The 20,379-nt window shown below is 46.6% G+C and overlaps 1 protein-coding gene across 5 annotated transcripts in view; it reads right to left on the bottom strand.

The window, feature by feature from the left end:
• Positions 1-20,379, bottom strand: part of LOC130295933 (von Willebrand factor A domain-containing protein 5A-like) — a 159,136-nt gene that overhangs the window by 5,157 nt on the left and 133,600 nt on the right. For all 5 annotated transcript variants that reach the window (XM_056547289.1, XM_056547279.1, XM_056547271.1 and 2 more), the window contains 2 exons: positions 11,425-11,439; positions 5,942-5,956 (listed from right to left, as the gene is read on the bottom strand). In XM_056547289.1, coding sequence (XP_056403264.1) covers positions 5,942-5,956; positions 11,425-11,439 — 30 coding nt within the window. The remainder of the gene's footprint in view (positions 1-5,941; positions 5,957-11,424; positions 11,440-20,379) is intronic.

A 20,379-nucleotide genomic window follows, 5' to 3' on the forward strand; every position in this document is an offset into this window, starting at 1 on the left:
CAAATGCTAAAAGTATGTTGACACATAATATGCTCCCGAGAAATACGCAACCATATGCCTGCTATAAGGGGCATCTCCCAAACCCTATTTGCCCTAGACCTCTCAAAGCGTTTCTAACATTTGTGAAAGGGGCATCATCAGGGGAGATTATTAGCGTAGGGATCAAAAATCTGCCTAGAGAAAAACAGCATTGCAAGGGGTACATAAAAAAAAACTGCATAACATGTAGTATACGCTGTTTATGTGAATCATGCAGTATATACCGTTTCCATGCACTACTTGTCAGTTTAGGAAAATCATGCCCCTAGTGCAGATAATGTAAATTGTAATAAACAATATACTGGTCATATGTATGACCCACTACTATACTGCCAGGATCAAGCTTCCTGCTGGGTCAGTGCTGACAACATGACCCCCAGCCAGAGCGCATCCTGGTAAATGCAAACTGGCGGCAAAACAACTGTAGTGGGTCAAACATATGACCAGTATAGCTATCTGCCTGCTGCTGTCTGCTGGCTACTACAACTCCCACCAGTCCACCACTGCCTGCTGCCCTGTCTGTCTATGGCTACTACAACTCCCACCAGTCCACCACTGCCTGCTGCCCTGTCTGTCTATGGCTACTACAACTCCCACCAGTCCACCACTGCCTGCTGCCCTGTCTGTCTATGGCTACTACAACTCCCACCAGTCCACCACTGCCTGCTGCCCTGTCTATGGCTTCTACAACTCCCACCAGTCCACCATCACTCTTGCTGCCATAGCTACTACCAGTCAGTCCTACACACACACAACCCCCAAAAAGGCTTTTCATACAAAAGCTATTCATTCTTCCCTATTTTGGGACACCAATTCTGTTGCTAATCCGACAAAGGTATTGTGACCTCTGATATCTCTGTGCATTTTAACACCGGCAGGCGTCTACCAACAATCAGGGATACTTCATGCAGTTTTATTGTAGTCTTAATAAATCCTCTAGTCGCCATAACAGCCTTAAAACCACTTTAAAACCCACAGTGGACCAAACATTTTCTGAAAGTTTGGCGAATATCAAACCGAATGTTTGAACAGGTGACTAATCAATAATAATAATAAAAATAATAATAATGATATGACAAAATAATATTGAGATTTCCTACAAAAGGAGGTGAGGGCCTTGTAAGAGCTTGTAATCTATAAGGAAATAGGGGGGGACATAGAAGAAGGAATACAATAGGAAGAAAGATGTTTACTTGCAGCTGTGGAAGGAAAAGCAGAAAGACGTTTGAGAACCATATGACTTCTGGACCCTTCAATGAGCCACAATATACATTATATAGATATCTATTGAAAAGGCTGCCATGTAATGCTCCATTCCTCCTGCAGAGGTCACTGTAGGGAGAAGTCTGGTGGGCGGAGGGGGATATCAGCTGATCCGATCCCTGAATGGGTGTTGATCAGTGTTTTGCCATTCTGGTGTTAATTTAAGAAGACAACCCCCTATAATGTCTGTACCCAGGTCAATGACAAAGGAGATTAAATGTTCAGGGGTAGAAGGAGGGAAAGTGCAGGGACAAAGTTAAAGGGGTTATCCAGGAAAAAACTTTTTTTTATATATCAACTGGCTCCAGAAAGTTAAACAGATTTGTAAATTACTTCTATTAAAAAATCTTAATCCTTTCAGTTCTTATGAGCTTCTGAAGTCAAGGTTGTTCTTTTCTGTCTAAGTGCTCTCTGATGACACGTGTCTCGGGAAACGCCCAGTTTAGAAGTAAATCCCCATAGCAAACCTCTTCTAAACTGGGCGTTTCCCGAGACACGTGTCATCAGAAAGAACTTAGACAGAAAAGAACAACCTTAACTTCAGAAGTTCTGAAGTACTGAAAGGATTAAGATTTTTTAATAGAAGTAACTTTCTGGAGCCAGTTGATATATAAAAAAATGTTTTTTCCTGGAATACCCCTTTAATGTCCACCATGTAATAGGCAGAGCTGTATCTAGGTTTTTTTTGCGCAGAAAATGTTGCCCTCCTTATCCCCTCCAACATACACACCTATGTAAAAATACATCACCCCCAGACTCTTCAACATACAGTCCCATGCAAAAATATGTAAGTCCCTCTCACTTCTGCAGCTGGGAAGCCAGCCATCGACCTGGTCAGTAGGAGGAGACTAGTTTCTCTCTATGGAGTCCTGCCTGTGCCACCTCTGATGATGCCTACACCCATCTTGCTAAGCCAAGTGGTGAGAGACATACTAAATAAGATGGCATCAGCCCGCGTTCCCTTCCTCAACAGTGCACTACGTTTAAGAGGGGACGGGGGAGGGCAGAGAGCTGTACACACTAATGCTATACTGCTCTATAGATCAGTCACATAAAGGTACAATAACTGGACCATAAATTGACTGAACCCCTTTACTGTGCCTGCTGGAGTGCCTCACTCTCCTCATGGCAGCTATGACCCTGATGACCAGGTACAGCACCATATCATCCATGTGATTATAGATCAGCCCCATTTACATGAGACGCTGTATCTGAGCATAAAAACGAATAAATAAACATAAAAAACTCAGCTGTCATATAGACCACTGTTCCAAAAATCTGTCAGACATCTGTGGGATGTATATGCTCACTGCACCCCTTATTGCATTCTGTGAGGGGTGTAGTTTACAAAATGGGGTCACATGTGGGGGGGTGGGGGGTGGGGGTCCACTGTTCTGGCACTATGGGGGCTTTGTAAACACAAATGGCATTCAATTTCGGACACATTCTTTCTCCAAAAGCCCAATGGCGCTCCTTCTCTTCTGAGCATTGTAGTTCACCTGCAGAGCACTTTACATCCACAAATGGGGTATGTTCTTACTCAGAAGAAATGGGAGATCCCATATACACACTTGAACATCAATTCTATACGCCAGTAATAAACTTTATTGAGAACATCATTAGATAAAAACTATTAAAAACACCAGCACCCCAACGTCGTTTCGCCGTTTGGCTTCCTCATACTCCCTGAGGAAGCCAAACGGCGAAACGACGTTGAAGTGCTGGTGTTGTGTGGGTAGGTACACTGTCTATGTCTCCTAGCTTGTGCTCTGTGAGTGGGGAAGCTTTATGGCAATGCTGCTTTTTGTGCTCAAGACGGGCGGGCATTGATTGGTATCCCGCAGTTCTTTTGAGCTTCTATTTGCACACTATCATTCGCTTTTCCCCTTCCTCCTGACCACTCGCTGGAGACCATCTATTCAGTGACCTCCTTACTTAGCTATTGTTTTTTGTGCAATTTCTACATGACTGCTATGTGTAACTTATAATTTCTGTTGTACTGGTGGCCCTACTCTTTAGATAGGAATAACTACGTCATGTTTTGCACTTATGCATTTATGCTAATTTATGATATATTACCTACCTTACCAACTCCTTTTTTGTCTGGCTATACTGTCCTTTTTAATTGTTTTTATCTAATGATGTTCTCATTAAAGTTTATTACTGGCGTATAGAATTGATGTTCAAGTGTGTATATGGGATCTCTTGTTAGTTGCTAACACACTCGACTTGAAATATATTGGTATTATTTTGCCCTTTCTTTGGATTTATTATCAGAAGAAATGGGGTTACAAATTTTGGAGGCTTTTCTTCCTATTTTTCCCATGTGAAAATGAAACATTTAGGGTAACACCAGCATTTTTGTGATTTTCACATCCAACTTTAACGAAAAGTCATCAAACACCTGTGGGGTGTTAAAGCTCACTATACCCCTTGTTACATTCCGTGAGGGGTGTAATTTCCAAAATGGGGTCACATGTCGGTATTTATTGTTTTGCGTTTATGTCAGAACCGCTGTAAAATCAACCACCCCTGTGCAAATCACCAATTTAGACCTCAAATGTACATAAAGCACTCTCACTCCTGAGCCTTGTTGTGCGTCCGCAGAGCATTTTACGTCCACATATGGGGTATTTCCATACTCAGGAAAAATTGCGTTACAAATTTTTTTTGGGGGGGGGGGGGGGTCTTTTTTCTCTTTCACCGCTTGTGAAAATTAAAAGTATGGGGCAACACCAGCATGTTAGTGTAATTTTTTTTTTTTTACAATAACAGGCTGGGGGCAAACCTCCAGCTGTTGCAAAACTACAATTCCTAGCATGCACTGACAGACCATACATGCTGGGAGTTGTAGTTATGCAACAGCTGGAGGCACATTGGTTGCGCAACACAGAGTTTGTTATTTAACTCAGTATTTCGCAACCAGTGTACCTCCAGCTGTAGAACTCTCAGCATGTACAGTCTCTCAGTGCATGCTGGGAGTTATATTTTTCACACAGCTGGAGGCACACTGGTTGCCAAACACTGAGTTAGGACACAAACTCTGTTTCACAACCAATGTGTCTCCAGCTGTTGTAAAACTGCAACACTCAGCATGCATTGACAGTCAAAGGGCATGCTGAGAGTTGTAGTTTTGCAACAGCTGGAGACTGCTACAACTCCCAGCATGCCCTTTGGTAGTCTGTGCATGCCCGGACCTCCGCCAGACCAGAGAGAGGTAAGAGACAACCGCCGGCCCCGATCTCCCCCCCCCCCCCCCCCGATCACCGCCCAGCAGCACAGTGATTGCTCGGTCGTTCCGACCGATCAATCAGGTGTTCGTGAGGTGGCACCCGTGCCACCGCACTCCTGCTGGGTAAGGGTGAATGGGGCTGTCTCAGACAGCCCCATTCACCCTTTTTTTTTTCCGGGTCACTGGGTCACCAGAGAACGGATTGACCCGGAATCGCCGCAAAGAACGGTCTGAATTGCCAATCAATTTGCCTTGATCCATGGGGGGGGGGGGGGGGGGGTCCCCCAGGGGTTTGCACGGGGTGCCTGCTGATAGATATCCGAAATTCCCACGGGTGTACAGGTACCGAAATTCCTATGGGCGTACAGGTACACCCTGGGTCCTTAAGTGGTAAATATTAGTAAAAAATAAAATAAATCAACTGTTTGTATTTATCCGCTGAGCCTCCTCTCACTCTCTTCTGTCACTCTTTCCATCTTTACACCATTTTTTCACACATTTATTTCATTTTTCCTACTAACTCTGTAGACTATCACTTTCTCAAAGCTGCAGAATACCGCTGGTGCTTTTCTTTAGTAGAATCTGCCGTTCTGAATTCCATTCAACTCCTTTTTTCAACTCTCTCTCCCCCCTACATCTGCAGACTATTGCCACTGTTCTCATTATTTCACTTATTTCATTTCATTTTTCTTCAAAACTCTGCAGACTATCACAACCCTCCAGACTATCGCCATTACCGATGCTTATCTATAGCACAGTAGATGCTGCTTTTCTGAATTCCATTCAGTTGCTTTTTCAACTCTCTCTCTCCCCTCCATCTGCAGACTACTACCACTGTTCTTATTCCTATATTATTCCTTACCAGCAGCAGCTCCTCCATTTCGCCATCTATTTTGTTTCTATTTATAATTATAGCATAATAATTGTATAACAGAATGAATGATTTTGCACCCACACATATACATATATAATAGATTTATATGTTCACCCATAACTTTACCATACAGACGTACGTTTTGATATACAGACAAAACCAGACAGGACGGAGCAACAAATAAACATTCCCTACAAGAGAAGGTGAGGGCCTTGTAATAACTTGTAATCTATAAGGGAATAGCAGTGACATAGAAGAAAGAATACAGGGAGAAGAAAAAAAAATTTACCTTCATAATCTGTGGAAAGAAAAGCAGTTTATTTATTTTTTAAGTTATAAAAAAATTTCCATTTTAAAAATTAAATAACTTTTCCATACAGAGGGGATATATACAGACAAAACCAGACAGGACAAAACAACAAATATACATTTCCTACAAGAGGATGTGATGTCCTTGTTGAAACTTGTAATCTATATAGGGGAAATAGGGGGGGACATAGAAGAAGGAATATAAGGAGAAGAAAGACTTTTACCTTCAAAATCTGCATCTGTGGAAAGAAAAGGAGAAAAAGAAGTTTGAGAACCAAATGACTTTAATGAGCCACAATATGAACATTATGTGCATAGCTATGTATCCCTCTTATGGGATACATGAAATGTATTATGTTGTGGATTAACTACCCTCGTTCATTTACATGAGAAACTGTACCTGAGCTGTAGTGTCTAATGTTAACATAACAGACTCGCCTGTCATATGGTGCAGGGGTGGACTGACTGGCTAGTCCATTCGGACATGGTACGGGGGCCCTGCCATGTAAAGGGCCTGCTGCTGCTATTGGGGTCCAGGACACTTGTCCTAGATCCCCAGGCGAGCGCTACTTACATACCTGTCTACCTACCTACATACCTGTCTTCATAACTATATACCTGGCTGCCTAACTACCTACCTACATACCTGGCAATTACATGTCTATTGTTCTTCTCTTAGGCATGGCTAATAGGTGGGCAAGAGACACATAAATAGTACTGCACTGAGCTGCACATCTTCAGGCACCATTTTACAAGTCCTACTTGGTTGTGGAATATTTACATTCATGTGAGTAAATGTCCATTTTTACGGCCATGAACCCCTTTACAACATCCTGAGAACATCTGTGTTACTTGCTCATGAGGCATTGTGGCCTCAGTGAGGCCAGTGTCTTGGATCTATAATAAAACCCAGGCTTACAATGTTGCTGGGCTAAAGGACTGACAATTCCAAATAAAATAAAAAAATACTCTCAAGTTCAGATGCTACCGATAAATGTCATAGTTATTATACACTGGTTAACCACCCACCTAACATCATGTAGGTCCACTTCGAACTACCAAAACAGGGCATTATGCTGCTGAAAGGGGCCACTGCCATTATGGGATCCTGCTACCATGATGGGGGCACCTGGACTACAATAATGTTTAGGCAAATGATACATAACCTAAACACCATTAGGGAGCACACCATGCTTAAAAAAGTACAGTACATGATCTTTATTAAAAAACATGTAACAATAGAAACAATAAGATACATAAAAAAGTTTAGGCAGAACTACAAAAAAAAGGGCAGATCACACTGAAGGCAAGTGTAAATGATGTCTAATAATACCAACATTACATTGGTTACACAGTTCATCAATACACTAAATACAGGGACAAAAACAGCCCACAAAAAAACATTTAAATATGTAAAGAGTACCTGTCACCAAATAAAATGTTTAATATAGTGTTCCTTGTGTAATTAGCAGACACTTGCCCATTCACTTGCTTTTAAAATTATCAACATAAATATGTTTAAAATGCAATAAAAAAAATGGCCACTAGGTGGCTCTGTTCTGTTCCCTGAAACAATTAATACAGTGAGTTTGGTCTCCTCCCAGCCAGGCAGGAGTCCGAACCCAGGAAGTGTTTCACTGCACAGAGCTTGATTGTCAGCTGCACAGAAAGTGAAAGCTTCAGAGTCTCACAGAAAGCCACACAGACTGACAGCTGAAGGAGAGCCTCACTGATAGCAAAACAGACTGATCCATGCACAGAGCCTGAGGTCTTCTATTCATCACAACGCTGTAACAATGTGAGGGCGGAAGTTGTCCCCCAGCAGGCTTCAGTGACGTCATGCCTACTGGTAAACATCCACTTTCTCCTGCTGGAAAATTGCACTATGCGAGCAATAAGAAAGGAAAGATACACAGCTTTTTAAAGCTCTGAAATTGTTTCTAAGGGCAGTAGGAGTGGTTAGGGAACATAGCCTAGTTAGGGAACATAGCCCGAGGTAGCTGAGAACAGTTTATTTGGTGACAGGTACTTTTTAAACGTAGCACGTAGAACACAGAGAACTTACATTCAATCATCCCTGCCACCCCATTGCATATTGCACTTTAGACAGTGCAACCAATCTAATGTTGGCATATTGGACATCATTTACATAATGTACCTGTCACGATGCCGGCTGGCAGGAGGTGGATCCTCTGTGCCAGAGAGGGATTGGCGTGGACCGTGCTAGTGGACCGGTTCTAAGTCACTACTGGTTTTCACCAGAGCCCGCCGCAAAGCGGGATGGACTTGCTGCGGCGGTAGTGACCAGGTCGTATCCACTAGCAACGGCTCAACCTCTCTGACTGCTGAAGATAGGCGCGGTACAAGGGAGTAGACAAGAGCAAGGTCGGACGTAGCAGAAGGTCGGGGGCAGGCGGCAATGTTCGTAGTCAGGGTGGATAGCAGAAGTACTGGTACACAGGCTTTTGGACACACAAAACGCTTTCACTGGCACAAGGCAACAAGATCCGGCAAGGGAGTGCATGGGAGGAGGTCAGATAAAGGCAGGGAGCAGATGGAAGCCAATTAAGCTAATTGGGCCAGGCACCAATCATTGGTGCACTGGCCCTTTAAGTCTCAGGGAGCTGGCGCGCGCGCGCCCTAGAGAGCGGAGCCGCGCGCGCCAGCACATGACAGCAGGGGACGGGAACGGGTAAGTGACCTGGGATGCGATTCGCGAGCGGGCGCGTCCCGCTGTGCGAATCGCATCCCCAACGGCCATGACAGTGCAGCGCTCCCGGTCAGCGGGACTGACCGGGGAGCTGCAGGGAGAAAGACGCCGTGAGCGCTCCGGGGAGGAGCGGGGACCCGGAGCGCTAGGCGTAACAGTACCCCCCCCCTTAGGTCTCCCCTTTTTTTTGTCCGGTGACTGCCTCCCCTGGGATGAGGACACCGGGAAGTAATGGATGGTTTCCTCAATGGCAGGCAGTACAGCAGGAGTGGGAATGGGGAGGGAGGGCAGAGGGCGAGGCCTGGCACGGGGCAGTGTGACACCAGGACGAGGGCCATGAGGAGGCACAGAGGCTTGCCTGAGTGGACTGGGAGGGGGGGAGAGGCATTTTCTGTGGCAGGCAGAGTCCCTAACGACCTTAGGGGGACCGGATACAGGAGGAACCACAGGGTCACGGCAGGGAGTACTGGGAACCGGTTTAAGGCAGTCCTTGGAACAAGAGGGACCCCAACTCTTGATCTCCCCAGTGGACCAGTCCAGGGTTGGGGAATGGCGTAGAAGCCAGGGCAGTCCAAGGAGAATTTCGGAAGTGCAATTGGGAAGGACCAAAAATTCAATCTTCTCGTGATGAGGTCCGATGCACATTAGGAGGGGCTCCGTGCGGTAACGCACGGTGCAATCCAACCTGGCTCCGTTGACCGCGGAAATGTGGAGTGGCTTGACAAGACGGGTCACCGGAATGCGGAATTTATTCACCAAGGACTCCCGAATAAAATTCCCAGAGGCACCAGAATCCAGGCAGGCCACGGCTGAGAGGGAAGAGCTGGCTGAAGTAGAAATCCGTACAGGCACCGTGAGACGTGGAGAAGCCGACTTAGCATCAAGAGACGCCACACCCACGAGAGCTGGGTGCGAGCGTGCGTTTCCCAGACGTGGAGGACGGATAGGGCAATCCACCAAAAAATGTTCGGTACTGGCACAGTACAGACAAAGATTCTCTTCCTTACGGCGATTCCTCTCTTCCAGGGTCAGGCGAGACCGATCCACTTGCATGGCTTCCTCGGCGGGAGGCCTAGGCGCAGATTGCAGTGGAGACTGTGGGAGAGGTGTCCAGAGATCTAAGTCTTTTTCCTGGCGGAGCTCTTGATGTCTCTCAGAAAAACGCATGTCAATGCGAGTGGCTAGATGAATGAGTTCATGCAGGTTAGCAGGAGTTTCTCGTGCGGCCAGAACATCTTTAATGTTGCTGGATAGGCTTTTTTTAAAGGTCGCGCAGAGGGCCTCATTATTCCAGGATAGTTCAGAAGCAAGAGTACGGAATTGTATGGCGTACTCGCCAACGGAAGAATTACCCTGGACCAGGTTCAGCAGGGCAGTCTCAGCAGAAGAGGCTCGGGCAGGTTCCTCAAAGACACTTCGAATTTCCGAGAAGAAGGAGTGTACAGAGGCAGTGACGGGGTCATTGCGGTCCCAGAGCGGTGTGGCCCATGACAGGGCTTTTCCAGACAGAAGGCTGACTACGAAAGCCACCTTAGACCTTTCAGTAGGAAACTGATCCGACATCATCTCCAAATGCAGGGAACATTGCGAAAGAAAGCCACGGCAAAACTTAGAGTCCCCATTAAATTTGTCCGGCAAGGACAGGCGGAGGCTAGGAGTGGCCACTCGCTGCGGAAGAGGTGCAGGAGCTGGCGGAGGAGATGGTTGCTGCTGCTGTAGCTGAGACTGAATCTGCTGTAGCTGCGACTGGAGTTGCTGAGTCATGGTGGTCAAGTACGACAGCTGGTGATCTTGTTGGGCAATCTGTCGGGCTTGCTGGGCGACCAGTGTGGGGAGGTCGGCGACAACAGGCAGAGGAACTTCAGCGGGATCCATGGCCGGATCTACTGTCACGATGCCGGCTGGCAGGAGGTGGATCCTCTGTGCCAGAGAGGGATTGGCGTGGACCGTGCTAGTGGACCGGTTCTAAGTCACTACTGGTTTTCACCAGAGCCCGCCGCAAAGCGGGATGGACTTGCTGCGGAGGTAGTGACCAGGTCGTATCCACTAGCAACGGCTCAACCTCTCTGACTGCTGAAGATAGGCGCGGTACAAGGGAGTAGACAAGAGCAAGGTCGGACGTAGCAGAAGGTCGGGGGCAGGCGGCAATGTTCGTAGTCAGGGTGGATAGCAGAAGTACTGGTACACAGGCTTTTGGACACACAAAACGCTTTCACTGGCACAAGGCAACAAGATCCGGCAAGGGAGTGCATGGGATGAGGTCAGATAAAGGCAGGGAGCAGATGGAAGCCAATTAAGCTAATTGGGCCAGGCACCAATCATTGGTGCACTGGCCCTTTAAGTCTCAGGGAGCTGGCGCGCGCGCGCCCTAGAGAGCGGAGCCGCGCGCGCCAGCACATGACAGCAGGGGACGGGAACGGGTAAGTGACCTGGGATGCGATTCGCGAGCGGGCGCGTCCCGCTGTGCGAATCGCATCCCCAACGGCCATGACAGTGCAGCGCTCCCGGTCAGCGGGACTGACCGGGGAGCTGCAGGGAGAAAGACGCCGTGAGCGCTCCGGGGAGGAGCGGGGACCCGGAGCGCTAGGCGTAACAGTACCATTTGCCTAAACATTATTGAAGTCCTGTGCCCCCCATCATAGTACATGTCAAAGTAACATCCAAATAATGCCGGAACCAAAGGTTTCCCAGAATAGCATTGCCCATCACACTGCCTCTGCGGGCGTTCTTTCCATATACTTCCTCGTGCCTTGTCTTCCCTCAGTAAGTTATGTGTAATGGGGGGGGGCTGAAATGTTGCAGACACTTAGCAAGTAACTTTCTAGGGCCCATGATTCATGTGCTGCTCTTAAGTAAACCCCCATCAGTGTACAATTGAGCCGGAAGGAACCTGTTACCTGCACCGATCACATTTTAATGACATATCTTATAGTATGTTGGATTCACTCAGACAATAGGATAAAAATGAGACTCTGGGGAGAATATAGAAAAGCATACCTTGGTGTTGAGGTGCTGTGAAAGGAAGAGCACATGGTAAGAAGGTAGAGAACTTCAGTCAATATACCACACATTAATGTCCATACTATGATTGGTTTAATGGTTAGCTGTTGCCAGTTTTCCATATGGTTCAAAGTATTTTATTCGAAGATTTTCAAAATATAAACATGTTCAGAATATAGTAAATGCACAATAAGTACAAAAGAAAATAAAACACAGAGGCCAAGCAAGGCAGTGACTACATGTACATTAAACAAATTGTACACTAGTCATCAAAGGGAAACTTGTGCTTACAAGGAAACATTGTATGAAATAGAGTAACGTATTATTCTTCATAAGACTGATGAGAACAATGAAAGATAAGGACTTCGATGTAGAACAAGTAACAAAAACTAATAACACAACTAGAAAACCTCAAATGGAAAATGGTTGGAGACGAGGTGAGTTATCCACTAGATAATACTGACGGGAAGACATCAATAAACAATATAGCTTATGTCACGGTGCACAAAGGATTACAGATTAGATTATACAAGTAGTAGAGAGCTGTGCTGGTATTTCTATTGATAAGAGCGCCAACCCTCCAAAATGGTATAGAAAATTTTAGATTGTCCCCTTCCAATTGCCCAAATCTCCTCAAGAGCATAAGAGTGTTGGATAATGGCGGTCAGCTTATCAATTGTGGGGGAAGTGGCCAACTACAAATATCTAGTTACAATTAGTTTAGCCATGACCAAGACTTTGCCAACTAATAACCTGTATTGTGTTGGGAAGTAATCCAAGTGAAAAAGGAGGAGGGGCAATTTAGGAGACCGGGTAAGGGTCAATCCTATGACCTTTTGTAGACAGAAGATTTCAACTACACTTTATGCCTGCTAGTAGACTTAAATTGTTGTAAACCACGCAGATTTTGTCAAATACAGGAGGTTCTGCTCCTTACAAAGTTGCTGGGCTAAAGGACTGATAATTCCAAATTAAAAATACACTCAATGCTAGAACCTACCCATAAATGTCATGGTTTTTATACACTGATCAGCCATAACATCACAACAACCCCCCCCCCCCCCCCACCTAAAATGTGTGGGGCCACTTCATGCCACCAAAACAGCTCTGACCCACTGAGGCCTAGACTCGTGTAAAGGAACTCTAAAGGAGTCCTCTGGTATCTGGCACCAAGACATTAGCAACAGATCCTGTCAATTGTGAGATGCAGCCTCCATAGATTAGACTATTTATTCCAGCACTTCCAGCAGATGATCGATCAGATTGAGTTCTGCATAATTTAGAGGCCAAGTAACCACCTTGATCTCTTTGTCATGTTTCTAATTCCTGAACAGTTTTCACAGTGTGGCTGGGGGCATTATGCTGCTGAAAGACCACTGCCATTAGGGGATCCTGCTACCATGATGGGGGCATCAGGACTGCAATAATGTTTTGGCACTGGTACTTAACCTAAACACCATTAAGGAGCACACCATGATCATAAGAGTACAGTACATAATCTTTATTAAAGAAACATGTTACAATAAAAAAAATTTTAAGATACAAAAAAAAGTTTAGGCAGAACTACAAAAGCAAGGGCAGTTCACACTGAAGGCAAGTGTAAATTATGTCTAGTAATACCAACATTACATTTAGAGATGAGCAAAATTTTGAAAAATTTGATTCGGCCGATTCGCCAAATTTTCCGAAAAAGTTTGTTTCGATCAGGATTTTTTCGCGGCGATTCTATATTAAAAAAGGCTATTTCTAGCCCACAGACAGCCTCAATAGGGGTATAGAACACTTTGCTGTGTTCTAAAACGCATATGGAGTGTGCTTGGGTAGTGAAATAATACTGTTATTCAGAATAACATGCAGATTACCGGCATCGCTTTTAGAATCACTGCCGCACAGCAGCACAATGACAGAGCTTGGTGGTGGCATCAGTGTGAGGAGACCATATATTGGCTGAATGACACAGTGTGGAGGTGTTGGCAGCATGATGAGACCATATAGTGGCTGAATGGCACAGCGTGGATGTGTTTGCAGCATGAGGAGACCATAAAGTGGCTAAATGACACAGCTTGGATGAGGCTGAAGCATGAGGACACCATATAGTGGCTGAATGACACAGTGTGGAGGTGTTGGCATCATGAGGAGACCATATAGTGGCTGAATGACATAGCGTGAAAGTGTTGGCAGCATGAGTAGGCGAGTAGGCACTAGGCCTTCACAATTCCTAAGATTAAAAGATGAATTTAGAAATTTAAACCGAAGATTTTGGATAGCGGGTGCTACCTATGATAAAATTTTAATTTCCCAGACCCAGGCCCCACAGCGGCATCAGTAACCCGTATATTGCCTGAATGACACAGCCTGGAGTTGGCTGATGCACGAGTACACACCAGGGCTTCACAATCCCTGAGAAAAAACACAACAATTTTCAAATTTTTGAAGAAGATTTTGGATAGCGGGTGCTACCTATGAGAAAATTAGAAATTCCCAGACTTAGGCCCAGCAGCAGCATCAGTAAACCATATATTGCCTGAATGACACAGCCTGGAGTTGGCTGATGCATGAGTACACACCAGGGCTTCACAATCTCCCCCAAAAAACACAACAATTTTTGAAATTTTTTAAGAAGATTTTGGATAGTGGGTGCTACCTATGAGAAAATTTGAAATTCCCAGGCCCAGCAGCGGCATCATTAAACCATATATTGCCTGAATGACACAGCCTGGAGTTGGCTGATGCATGAGGAGACCATTGAAATGTCAGATTTTTTTATTTGAAATTTAAATCAAAGTTTGAGTTTCCCGGACCCCAGCGTGTGGGTACAAAGGACCAAATTTAACAAGCCCCCACAGGGCTCATGAGGCCGTGAGATGTAGGCGCAACATCTCCATTGCCCTGACCGGCCATTGTTTCCAAGACTTTTCGCCAAGGCAAACCATGTGAAGAACACCGCCGTGCCCTGCACACATGGTAATTTAATTTAAATTAAGCATGTATGTATCTATTTCAAAAATCCTAAAATTAAAAGGCCCAAGCCCAGAAGCATCATGAAGGCAAGTAGTTCCTGAAAGACACAGGAGCAGTCAGGAGTAGGCATCACCAGTACCCAAGAGGCTTTCATAACCCCTTACATTGCACGATAAATCGCAAGATTGAGCAATAACAGGCGTGTGATGCCCTCAGATGTCCGGCATTGCACACGCCCTACACTGAACGGACCAACGTGTGTCTATCCTTCACTGACAGGTAACCCGCTGAACTCCGTTCGTTATAGGGATCGGGGATTGCAATTATTTGCAATGAAAGAAGAATTCCAACTAAGTGTGGATCATAAGCTCGGGTTCATTAAGTCCCTGCCCTTTGTACACACCGCCTGTCTCTACTACCGATTGTATGGTTTAGTGAGGTCCTCGGATCAGCCCCGGCGTGGTAGGCAACGGCCCTGGCAGAGCGCCAAGAATTTAAAGATCATTGTTGAAATTTGCATTAAGCATGTATTGGCTACTGCTAAACTTACAAAAATTAAAGGCCCAAGGCCAGAAGCATCAGTAAGGCAAGTAGTTCCTGAAAGACACAGGATGAGTCAGGAGCAGGCATTCGCAGTACCCAAGAGGGTTTCATAACCCCTTACATTTAAAGATTAATGTTGAAATTAGCATTAAGCATGTATTTAGCTACTGCCTAACATCCAAAAATTAAAGGCCCAAGGCCAGAAGCATCAGTGAGGCAAATAGTTCCTGAAAGACACGGGATGAGTCAAGAGCAAGCATTCGCAGTACCCAAGAGGGTTTCATAACCCTAATTGATAACCCAAGAGGGTTTCATAACCATAATTGGGAAGTGTTGGTGTAGCAGCATGGTCAATCTACTCTGAGGCATCTGGCATTGGTGGCTGGAAATCCTGGCTGATCCATCCCTGATTCATCTTGACAAAGGTCAGTCTCTCCACATTTTTGTGGACAGACGAGTTCGCCTTGGGGTATACACTACTGGCTGGGCAGGACAGCTTTTCCAGGGCAAACTCTGTTAGTTGCGGCCATAAATCAAGTTTGGCTACCCAGAAGTCCAGCGGATCTTAAATGTTTGTTGGCATGGCCATGTCAAAGTATACCATGTCTACCTGCTGCTGATGAGTTGCTTCACTATGCGGGTGAAGAAAGCTACTCATCAGCGCCTGTAGACTCAGGCTGCTGCTGATGGAGCTGGTACTGCTCCTGCCACCCCTCCCCTCCCCAGCAGCCATGGCAGTGGAAGGTGAGTGCAGAGGGCCCCCTCGAGTCAGACCTGCGAGTGGATGGACCATGCCACCGCATCGGCCAACTGACTACATAGCATCTCTCTGTAGGTGGTCAGTTTGTCCTCCCTCTCAGTGGGTGTAAAAAAGGCCCCCATTCCGGGACGGTAGCGAGGGTCCAATAAGGTGGAGAGCCAGAAGTCATCCCGCTGATGAATTTTGACAATTCGGGGGTCACTACACTAGCAACTAAGCATGCATTGTGCTATTTGCGCCAGTGACTCGGAGGGACTACCTGCCTCTATCTCCACTGCATACTGCCACGGCGTGTCTGGGTCCTCTGCCTCGCCTTCCTCATAACCATCTAGCTCCTCTGGCTGCTCCTGCTCCCCTTCTCCTGTCCGATGACTAGAAACACCGGCCATCTCATCCAACCTAAACTGTGCTCCACTCTGCCCCTCATCCTCCTCCTCCAGTTCAGCCCCCACAGGGCTCATGTAGCCTTGAGATGTAGGCGCAACGTCTCCATTGCCGTGACCAGCCATCGTTTCAATCATTTGTTTTAGGAAATGTAGGAGTGGAATTACGTTGTTCATGCCGTAATCCAGGTGATTTACAAATAATGTGGCTTCCTCAAAGGGCCTCAGCAAACGGCAGGTGTCACGTATGAGCTGCCACTGGTTCACATTGAAGTTACACAGGGTAGTTCACATTGAAGTTTAGCAGTCCCCCCCTGTGTGACTCCGTTCGCCAAGGCAAACCATGTGAAGAACAGCTTGACACCGCCATGCCCTACACACATGGTATGATGAAGGGCCACCGAGATTTGGACGTGCAGTGGAGGCCGAGGACACGCTGGAGGATGAGGAGGCGGCGTCGCACACTGACACAGGACCAACTGCCTGAGAGCGAGAGCGTGGAGGAGGAAGCGGTGTGACCTGTCCAAGTTGCTGTTGTGGCTGTGCAGGAACCACATTTACCCAGGGGCCATAAAAGACAAGTATTGTCCCTGCCTGTAGTTATAGCTCCACACGTCGGCGCTGCCGTGCACTTTTGAACACACCGACAGGCTCAAGGACTGGCCCACCTTCTCTTGTACAAACTTATGCAGGGCTGGTACTGCCTTATTCGCAAAGAAATGACAGCTTGTGACTCTCCACCTTGGTCTCGCAAAAGCCATCAATTCTTTGAAAGATGAAGAGTCCACCACTTGAAAAGGGAGGGACTGCAGCATCAGCAACTTGGACAGGAGCACATTCAACTTCTGCACCGTTGGATGAGTGGGCGCATACTGTTGTCTCTTGGACATGGCTTCGCCGATGGATTGTTGGCGGAATGGCTGACTAAAAGCACGAGAAGCAGGAGCATCTGGAGTGACATGAGGGTTTGACACACAGCTCCCTTCGGCTGAGGTGGTGGAGCCTTGGCTGGATGAAGGAGGGAGTGGATGGCCACTGGGTGATGCAGAAGGCTGGACCACTACATCGTAGCCACGGTTCTCCCAGGCCGCTTTATTGTGGTGAAACATGTGTTGACGCAGGGCCATGGTGCCGACATTGGGACCCTGGCCACACTTCACCTTCTGCCGACATATCTTGTACGTGGCTATGTGAACCTCCTCCGGATGCCTGTCTGAGGAACCCACCGACTGTTGACTGGGGGTGTCAGATGTCACTTGTGATGATGTGGATGAGCGTGGAAGTGATTCACCGTCGTGGACATCTGAAGACCTGGAGAGAGTGTCAGCTCTGACATTCTTTTCTGCAGGACGGAAGTGGATGAAGAAGTTGAATCTGGAGAAAAATAAAAAACCATCGGCCTGTTGTGGGTTGAGACGATTGGCTGACTGAAGATAAAGCAGATTCTTGTGGTCTGAATAAATTGTGACAGGATGTACCGAGCCTTCCAAGAGGTGACGCCACTCTTCTAAGGCCAGCTTAATGGCTAAGAGCTCGCGATCTCCGATAGTATAGTTTCTCTCCGCAGGGGAGAAGGTTTTAGAGAAAAAGCCGCAGGTTAAAGTTCTCCCTTTAGTAGACTTTTGTGTTAAAACTGCCCCAGCTCCTACTGAGGAAGCATCCACTTCCAAGAAAAATGGCTTGTTAGGATCACGTCTAGATAAAACAGGAGCAGAAGCAAAGGCGGACTTCAACTGTTTGAAAGCTTCTTCAGCCACACCCTTGGATTAGCCGACTTTATGGTAAGGGAGACGATGGGAGCTACCAGAGTAGAATAGTGAGGTATAAACTGCCGATGGTAGTTGGCAAAACCAAGGAAGCGCTGGGTCGCTTTCAAACCAGATGGCTGAGGCCAGTCTAGAACTGCAGACAACTTGTCGGGATCCATTTGGAGACCTTCACTTGTAACAATATAGCCCAAGAAAGTAAGACTGTTTTTTTCAAAAGTGCATTTTCAAGTTTGGCATAGAGACGATTTTCACAGAGACGCTGTAAGACATGGCGGAGGTGGGAGCGATGAGATTGAATATTTGGGGAATAGATGAGTATGTCGTCCAAATAGACTACGACACAGGAGTAAAGATGATCTCGAAAAATATTGTTGACAAACTCCTGAAAGACTGCTGGAGCATTACAGAGTCCAAATGGCATGACAAGATACTCAAAATGTCCATCACGGGTATTAAACGCGGTCTTCAATTCGTCCCCTTTACAAATACGAATCAAATTATTTGCCCCACGTAGAGTTTTGAGAAGATTCTGCCACCTCTCAGGCGATCAATTAATTCCGAAATTAGAGGTAGTGGATAGTGGTTCTTTACAGTATTTTTATTTAAACCACGGTAGTGGATACAAGGTTGCAAAGAACCGTCTTTTTCTCAACAAAAAAGAACCCAGCTCCGGCAGGAGAAGAAGACTTCCTGATAAACCCCTTCCGAAGATTTTCTTGGATGTAGTCTGCCATGGCCTGGGTTTCTGAAACAGACAAGGGGTAAATTCTGCCTCTGGGAGGAGTGGTGCCGGGCTGTAAATCTATAGGGCAATTGTAGGGACGGTGTGGAGGCAATACTTTAGCTTGCTTTTCTCTGAAAACGTCCTGGATGAAAGAAGTCCTGGAGGAAAGAAGGCAGACCAGGGAGAGGTCTAGAAGTTGGTTTCAACTTAGTTACACGTACGTGGATACAATGGCTGTTACAATGTGGACCCCAACGTAGGACTTCTCCAGTTTTCCAATCCAGCTGTGGGGCATGGAGCTGTAACCAAGGTAGACCAAACAGGAGAGGAGAAGTACAGAGTGGGAGTATGTAGAAGGACAAGTTCTCCTTATGTGAGACTCCGATCTGCATTGACAGAGGTTCTATGTGGTATAGCACGTACAGTCCAGTCTTTCTCCATTTACCGTAGAGATGTACAGGGGTTTCAGAAGGCGGAACACAGGCAGACGATACTTATGCACAAGGGAGGCATCAATAAAGTTACCCGCAGAGCCAGAGTCGAGGAAGGGCAGAACGGAGATGATCTCTTTGGAGGGAAGAAGAAGCTGAACTGTCAAATTTAAGCGTGGAGAGGAGGAATTCACACCTAGGGAGGCCTCTCCTACAAACCCTAGGCGCGAGCGTTTCCCTGTGGCTGAGGGCGCAGAGGACAATCCTTAACCCCTTAAGGACCAAGCCCATTTTCACCTTAAGGAAACCTTTTGCTTTTTCGTTTTTTCTTCCTCGCCTTCTAAAATCCATAACTCTTTTATATTTCCATCTACAGACCCATATAAGGTTTTGTTTTTTGTGTGACCAATTGTACTTTGTCCTATGCATAGGACATATCACTGATCAGTATTATCGGCTATCTCCTGCTATGGTCTGCTTGATCTCAGACCAGAGCAGGAGATGCCGGGAGAGGGACAGAGGCAGGTGAGAGGACCCCCGTCTGCCATTACAGATGATTGGATCACCGTGGCAGCGCTGCGGGCAATCCAATCATCTATTTTATTATGCGCATTGTACAGATCACGGCATCTGAGGGGTTAATGGCAGACATCCGCGCTATCTTGGATGTCGGCCATTACAGCCGTAACCTGCCGTGTATGACACGAGCACCGCTCTGATGCTCACGGTCATACACAGGACGTAAATGTACGTCCTGGTGCGCGAAGTACTGCCAAGCCAGGACGTACATTTACGTCCGTGGTCGTTAAAGGGTTAAGGAAGTGGTCTGCACTGGCGCAGTAAAGACAAATATTTTGGGTTCGTCGGCGAGTCCTTTCCTGCAGGGTCAAGTGAGACCGATCAGCTGGCATAGCCTCCACTGCGGGAGGCAACGAAGAAGGTTGTGCTGGTTGGTGGAAGACTGGCGCCAGACGAGGAAAGCACCGTGGTCATAGTTCCTTTCATCGCTCGGAGAAACGGATATCTATCCGGGATGCCAATTGTATAAGTTCGTTCAAGGTAGACGCCAATTCCCGGGCTGCGAGGACATCCTTAATTTGGCTAGATAATCCTCTCTTGAAGGTAGCGCAGAGAGCTTCATTATTCCAGGACAACTCGCCTACAGTTTAGTTGCCCTGAGAAAGATTCAGCAGAGCCGTCTCTGCGGAGGAGGCTCGAGCAGGTTCCGCGAAGACAGTGCGGAATTCGTTCCCGAATGCCAGGAAATTAGTTGTGACGACATCACTGCGATCCCACAGCGGGATTGCCCAGGCCAAAGCCCTTCCAGACAGCTACCTTTGCACGTTTCTTGGAGAACTGGTCCGCCATGAGTTCTATGTGC

This window comes from Hyla sarda, chromosome 1, assembly GCF_029499605.1.
Source record: "Hyla sarda isolate aHylSar1 chromosome 1, aHylSar1.hap1, whole genome shotgun sequence".
NCBI lineage: Eukaryota > Metazoa > Chordata > Amphibia > Anura > Hylidae > Hyla > Hyla sarda.